Source organism: Hibiscus syriacus, unplaced genomic scaffold (genome assembly GCF_006381635.1).
Source record: "Hibiscus syriacus cultivar Baekdansim isolate YM2019G1 unplaced genomic scaffold, ASM638163v2 tig00111506_pilon, whole genome shotgun sequence".
Lineage (NCBI taxonomy): Eukaryota > Viridiplantae > Streptophyta > Magnoliopsida > Malvales > Malvaceae > Hibiscus > Hibiscus syriacus.
Genome location: NW_024063109.1, coordinates 1,227,008 through 1,234,984, shown reverse-complemented (window position 1 = coordinate 1,234,984; position 7,977 = coordinate 1,227,008). Strand labels below are relative to the sequence as shown.

Sequence of the window (7,977 nt, the reverse complement as noted above, 5' to 3'; positions counted from 1 at the left end):
ATGTTAAATCTTAGCCATTAGATTAAAAAGGACAAGATTGTAATTTTGTAACTTTACAAGGGTAAAGTTGTAAACTGGTAACTTCATGGTTTAATTTCAGCCCTAGGATGATAAATTTGATATGTGGCATGATTAGGATCATTAGATTTGGAGGTCATAATAGTCATTTTAGACTAAAATAAATTTTAAATTCATTTAGGTTATAAAATTCAAAAAGAATTAAAAAATAATAATTCAAGAACTTTCTCGAATTGGTTTGCTGCTGTTGTGAGTTACAACAAAAGCAAGGTAAGTTTTTAAATTGATTTTTAAGCCTTTTAAATTAGATTTAAGGTTAAGACATGAAACCCAATTTTGTTCTCCATTAAATTCTCTTTCATTTGGTATCATTTGTTCATGTTGTTCATGCTTATAACCCTAAATTCCTGAAAATGGTGAATGAAAGGGATGAAGGGATTTGAGGTTTCAAGACTTGAAAATGATGATATAGGTGTTGTGATGTTGATTTCATGCTACAAGTGATGAAAAATCCATTAGTTTTCCTTTAGGGATCAATTTGGAAAGGATGAAAATTTAAGGGGTTCATGTTTTGAATTGATTTTTATGTTAGATATGATGAGAATCTTATGTTGTATGTCTTAACATGTTTATTCAAGCTTGAAAATAAAAAAGAATGGTTGAATCCTAAGAGTGACCAAAAAGATACTTTAGAAAAGTTTAGGAATTATATTCAAAGCTTGAGGGCTATGGTAGAAAATTACAATAAATATTTAAATGTGTTATTTGTAATTTGAAAGCACTTTGAAAAGTGATGGATTATATTAGGCCATATGGGTTTCTTAAGGAAAAATTTATAGGAAAATTCAAGTGACTTATTTATGATATTTGTTATCTTTCAAGGATTAATTTGATGATTGAATTATTTGATTTATACTTGAAATGTGAAGTTTTTATGATTATTCCTTAAAATCTAAAAGAGAAAAATAAGAACTTAAGGTGAAATTGTGATTTAAAGGTGAATTCAAGTAAGTTAAGGTGGAAATGAAGTATAAGAAACAGTATAATTACAATTATATTAAAATGAATATTATGAATTTTTCTTACATTATATGTGCATGGGTTAGATGAATTCTAACACGTGCTTTTGATTATTTGTGTTATATATTTGATGTATTTATAGACATCAATCAAAATCAGGATCTAGCTAGCAACAAAAGAAATGAAAAATATCGAGATTAAAACTTAGTGAGACTTATATTTTGACTTATATAAAAGTGTCAATGTGAATGCAATGCATATATAACATGATACATGGATGTTTTATACATCATTAGGAAGACTTGCGATGAGTCTACTTTGTTTGTATTAGTATGATATTTATGTCATTAATCATATATTTGACATATTTTAAGTATGTCAGAAGTTACTATAAAATGCATTGATCACTTGTTTATTTATGATGTTATATAATGAATGTTATTTCAGGTATGAACTGTCCAATGTTGAATTATGTTGATATACAATGTCATGAATGAAATAAATATATACTATATGCCCAAGTAGGTCATTAAGGGACAGTGGTATAGCTGGCATGTTATAGAGTCCAGCAGCAGACTGCATATTTGATTTAGCATTATAGTGTATAAAGGACACTTAGTGCATATGGTGGGCACGACCTTATGCGTAGGGATGGGCATGGGTCGGGTTTTTGGTCCACCCGACTCGACTCGAGAAGAAGGGGACCTCCACCCGTGACCCGCCCCGACGAAATTAATTTTTCACCCGACCCGACCCGATAGATAGTTTAAAAAACCCGACCCGACCCGACCTGAAATAATAAAAAATTATTTTTATTCAATAAAAACAGTGATTAAATTGAAAAAAATAATATATGGAGGGGTATTATTGTAATTATTCCTAAATATATAGGATAAAATTATATATTTTTTCCAGGTCGGGTCAGGGATTTTTTTCACCCTAAACCCGAACTCGACCCGACCCGACCCGAATTTTTTTTTAGAAAAATCCAACCCGATCGGGTCGGGTTCGGGTTAGATGCCCATCCCTACTTATGCGTATTAGCACTTCGGTGCATATTTGACTCGTCTACCCAGGGTTCTCATAGACTTATATTTTGGCTATGGTTTATTGGTTAATAAATTATAAACAATTGATTAAGCTTATGAACTTATGGAATAAACGACAAGTATATTGGTAAGAAATTACATACATTGTTTACTTTATGTTAATATGTGTAACATGAAGGTAGTACAAGTAAAGTTATCATGATGCATTGAGTATTGTTATAGATATATATTGTATTGCACTGATTATTATTATTGTCTCACTAAGTTTATACTTAGCGTACGATAATTTTCACGTATAGGTAAAAAGAATAAAATTGGAGTAAGGAGTAACAAACATCACACTAATCAAGAGGCATATCTACGATATCAGTAATTACATCAATTTGATGTAGTTTAAATTTCTAGTTGGAATGTATATAATAATAATAGTTGGTTTCTACTAGTTTAGATACAATTGGTAATAAATTATAAGATAGTCATGTTGGTAATAAAGGATAATGATTAAAATAAACAATAGGCAGTTTATGTTAGTGTTTGTAATTGTTAAATGAATTACAAGTTTAATAATCTGGTAAACAATAGAATAAAATAGAGCTATTTGTTAAGGTTGAATATAGGCAATTATTAAGCAGCTATTAGTTATGTATTGTTAAGTTGCTACCTAAAATTTGATTTAGTTTGGTTAATTAAAAACTAGGAATTCATGTTACTTGATAAATGGTTTAAATTTGAATGTTAGAAAATCAATTTGTGACATTCTAACTTGTATTTGGGAATTAAATACGAGTAAGGGTGTTACATTTAGCCACTTACTTATTACTATTTTAGTCATCTAATTATTATTATTTTCAAAAGTATACTTAATGTTACATTATGTTTCTTTTTTTTGTTACCCATCATTAAAAATTAATGACTATGATAATGTGGCATGTTTTAAATTATTTTTTTACTTTCCATTTAATTATTTTTTTAACAAGATGAGAATATTAAAATCTAACATGTACCTCTTAAAAGATGACATGCTTGTTTAGTGTGAGTAGTTGAGTGTTTAATAAAATTTATTGATGTCTTCTATTTAAAATTTGATGTATTTATGAGATAATTTATTAAATGTAATAAAATAATTTACAAGTACATTTATTTAGTTTTGCTTGTTGTTATGATTCAATTTTTTCAATACTTATTATTACTGATCTATTTTTATGTTCCTCCCGTATCATTAAAATCTCATAAACAAACCTAAACTACAACCGTGATATTATCTTTTTTTTCAACAGTCTTGATAATTATTTGCGTAAATTATATGTTTAATATTTAAACTATCAGTTTGATTCATTTTAGTACCTAAACTTTTAAATTTTTAAAAATCATACTTATTGTTTAGTTTTTGTTTTATTTTAGTACCCGTTGTTAAAAACTTAACGAATGGGCTCATCGGTCATCGCATCCATCAATCGATGAAGTCCAAACTTTCTAGTCCACACCTTTTCGATCCCTTAAATGTGATTTCGACCTCTATTTCACCAAAAAAAATACCTCAATCTCTCCAAATCGACGATGAACTCTTCAACTTCTTCATCCTCCGATCACCATCGTCAACCATTCGATGGGCCTAAAACTGGACTATGTTGGTCAACTCTTCATTCTCTCGTGGTTCACTGTTCAGATTGGTCTTCCGTCCGTTAAGTTTTTAATGGCGGGATACTAAAATGAAACTAAAACTAAACATTAGGCATGATTTTGAAAAATTAGAAGTTGAGATATTAAAACTGATAGTTTATGTATTAAACACGTAATCTATCCTAATTATTTTGATGATCGGAAGGGGTGAAATACAATATAATTAAAACTCGACAAAGAAAAAAGAAAAAGAACTTATTGCATTGTTAAAACTTGATATTTAATTAAAAGATTAAAAACCCTTTGGAAACGACTGAAAAGTGAGAAGACGAAATTTACAATATATATCAAAAATATTTAATAAAAAATATTTAAAAAATCTGTGATTTAATAAATAAAAAAAGATTTTTACTTTTTTTTCTTAAACGAGTCGATGGCATGCTTGCGTTGCTTGCTTTTAATGCATTGACTTCATAAATAACGACTTAAGAGCTCCATTACAACACATATTTCATCATCAATGAAATTGAGCATTTATTAAAGGGTTTAGTCTAACGGCTTAGCAAATAATTGTACGTGAAATAGTTTAATTGACAAATTCGAGGGCTGAAATGACTCACTTTTTAATCAATGTGATAATATTAATATTTTTTCCATAAGATAGTCAGCATCTTTGAGTGTTATTTTAATAATTTTGCCCTTCGAGTTGTTAATTCATTCACATGTATAATATATAATTAATCACTTTTGTATTCCAACTTTCTTTTTTCCCACGGATGATTTTATAATTAGGAAAACAATTGGATAAATTCACCAAATGTCCTTATATTATGGGTCATATTTTAAACTTGACCTCCAAAAATATTTCAATTAAATCCTAAAACTAATGTATCATTTAAAGCACGTGCTTAATCTTTGACGTTAAATTACAGTTCGTTGGCAGGCAACTCTTTTTGTCCGAGAGTATTATAAACAAGGGTAAACTATTTATTTGGTCACGACTCATCCATTATTATTTAAATTTTATTTAATCATTCAATTATTATTTTTTAAAATCATATCTAATATTATCTTTTGATTCTGTTTTGATCACATGTCGTTAAAAAATAACGATGATGCTATTGTAGTCTTTTTTTTCTTTTTTGACATTATTTTATGATGATACGTCAGTATCACCGTTAATTTTTTAACTACGTGTGATAAAATTAGAATCAAAATATAATGTTAGATGCGATTTTGAAAAAAAGAAAGTAATAGTTGAGTGATTAAAAAAACAACTATAATAGGTGGGTGACCTAATAAGTAGTTTACCCTATAAACAGCCGAGTCTAATCCAATTACGGTTTGATTACGAACGGCAAAGCCCCTTCGCCTACACTTTATAAACCATTCTAAAACCAACTTCATCTTTTTCTCTTGTCCAAAACAGAAACCAGCACCGTAGCCATGGCGGTGATGTCAAAGCAAGATCCCTCGCCTGCCTTTTTAGAAACAATACAAGAAATCATGAGACTTTACAGATCCCTCCCGCCAAGGCCTTCAATCGGGGAGGTCGAAGCAGCCAAGTCCGTCGTCAAAACTGTCGAAAACGAAGAAAAAATCAAGCTTGAAGAGATCTCGAAAGAGCAACCCCCTGAATATGTCCCGTTGGAAATACTCTCCGTCCTACAACAGGTGAAAAAGGCCATGGTGTTGTTTCACAGCCATGAGCAAAAGAAAGAGGCCCTTCACTTGGTTGAAGCTGACAAGATGTTTGAGACCTTTGATGGGTTGATTCAAAGGGCTTCTTCGCTGGTTTCAGGGGATACCCAGGATGAAAAGATGAATACTTTCGGGGAACAAGTAAGCAAATTCGATAGAGAAAGTGTTATTACTGATGACAGTTTGGTGAAGAGAAAGGAAGATGGTGAATTGGATAAAGATGATGCGAAGGGTTTGGCTAGAACTTCTTCTGCGAAGGCTTCTTTCTTTTCAGGTAAAACATAGAATTTCTTGGAGGAATTTTAGTTTTCTCGTGAAATTCTGCAACTTTGTCACTGAATTATATATTCAATTTGAGTATATAGTTTAAACCTGTGTAGGGGGGTTTTCACTGCTCAACCTAATTATTTCATGGTGAAATGAAGTAAGTGATTTTAAGGGTTTCAGCTTTAGATCAGAAAGGTCAAATATGTAGTTTCCTTTTCTTTATTCTTTAATTTTATAAATGATGATTGTTTTTCTTCCTAAGCTGAGTTGAATTCTGATGAATTGTCATTTTCAAGTTATATTTTGTTTTGGTTTAATTGAAAAGTTGGGATTTATTTCTTAAAAGGAAGGATCATTAAAATGTGTAGATATAATTGATAGGCTAGGAAAATGCAGTCCTAAATGAAGGCTTTTGCTGTATTTGCAGGTGAAAATAGCAGTGAAAAACTAAACCTAATGAAGACAGCAGCGCTTATAGAAAATACTGCTAGAACAGGAGGGGTGGTTCTTGATCTCAGGGGCAAGTTGATGGACCAGATTGAGTGGCTTCCTGTATCGATTGGGAAATTAAAGGATGTAAGCGAATTGGACTTATCTGAAAACCGTATCATGGCGCTTCCACCCTCCATTGGTGGCCTTCAAGCTTTGACAAAGCTTGATCTTTACTCGAACCAACTTATAAACCTCCCTGATTCAGTTGGGGAACTTGTCAGTCTTATAGAACTTGATCTCCGTGCAAACAGGTTGAAGTCATTGCCTGCTACTTTTGGGAACTTGACAAACCTCATGAATCTAGATTTGAGCTCTAACGAGTTCACCCATTTGCCAGAGACAATTGGAAATTTGAGCTCTTTGAAGAGACTCATTGTCGAAACGAATGAGCTCGAAGAACTTCCTTACACAATAGGAAATTGTTCTTCTCTATCAGAGTTAAGATTAGATTTTAATCAGATAAAGGCTCTTCCCGAGGCAATAGGGAAGCTCCAATGCTTGGAGATTCTTACTGTACACTATAACAGGCTCAAAGGGTTGCCGACAACAATGGGCAACCTTTCCAATTTAAAGGAGCTTGATGTAAGCTTCAATGAGATTGAATTCATTCCCGAGAACCTCTGTTTTGCAGTAAGTCTCAGAAAATTGAATGTGGGGAAGAACTTTGCAGATTTAAGAGCCTTACCGAGATCAATCGGAAACCTTGAGATGCTTGAAGAATTGGATATAAGCGACAACCAGATCAGAGTTCTACCAGATGCTTTCGGATTATTATCGAAATTGAGGGTTTTCCGGGCCGATGAGACTCCATTGGAAGTTCCACCGAGAGAAGTAATCAAATTGGGTTCTCAGGTAAATGTTAGTTTAATATCAAAATTAACATGCAGGGATCTTCCCTGTTCTAGTTCTTATGAGGTACTAAATTATTCAACTTGTTTGTTCGTTAGGCTGTCGTTGAATTTATGACTAATCTGGTTGCTAAGAGGGATACCATGTCGGCACCGGCGAAGAAGGAGAAGAGTTTATTCTTTAGGATCTGCTTGATTTGTTGACCGTTCCGAACCGCAAATACGGAGAACATGTAAGCTGTGCTTTTTCTAGTATAAATTTGTTATCCTGTATATAGCTCAAAGTATTTTGGTCTCTTTTCAAGATGTGTTGTATTTCATTGTAAATTATTTGTGTTTGTTGAGCCTTTACTGCTTTCAGGTTGTTTTTATTTTCAAATTCCAAGTGAACAACTTTACAAATGTATTGGTATCTATTCTACTCTTTTTGTGTGTGTAAATTTTGCTTCTGGTTCTGGGAACTTGGACATGAAAAAACATGTGTGAACAGGTGGAATGGAATTTAGTCAGAACATGTTTAGTTGTTCCATGTGGCTTCTTCTCTTCATTCCTATGTGAATAAATTATTTAACTTCTGAAAATATTCTTTTTCAGGACGGACATAGAATAGAATTCCATGTTAGGAATGAACTTCTAAAATTTAAGAAAAAATATGAACTTATAAAATTTTAAGGAACGATTTTTTTTTATCTCTGAACATCTCCAAGGTATTCTGACTTAATTAATTACAACTTGAACAAAAAATAAAATCAGATTAAAATTCCCAGGACAAGAGGTATATGAATGCAAGTCAATAATTGATGCATCAATATCTTGAGGAATCATCTTTCTGATTTTTGAAAACGTGGAATACCAGAATCAGTGGGCATTAATGAATGTGGTGTCAAACAGCACCTTATTAGATTCTCACGGGGTTTTCTGGAAAACCCCATTTCTTTCTTCTTCCTTCCATTAGTTGCCAT

General features: G+C 31.8%; 1 protein-coding gene across 1 annotated transcript; it reads left to right on the top strand.

The window, feature by feature from the left end:
- Window positions 1-5,112: 5,112 nt before the first annotated feature.
- On the top strand, window positions 5,113-7,455 carry LOC120164339 (plant intracellular Ras-group-related LRR protein 5-like). Its single transcript, XM_039174089.1, has 3 exons — window positions 5,113-5,682; window positions 6,103-7,019; window positions 7,115-7,455. The coding sequence occupies exons 1-3, from the start codon at window positions 5,154-5,156 to the stop codon at window positions 7,217-7,219; spliced, it is 1,551 nt and encodes a 516-aa protein (XP_039030020.1). The 5' UTR covers window positions 5,113-5,153; the 3' UTR covers window positions 7,220-7,455.
- Window positions 7,456-7,977: the final 522 nt, after the last annotated feature.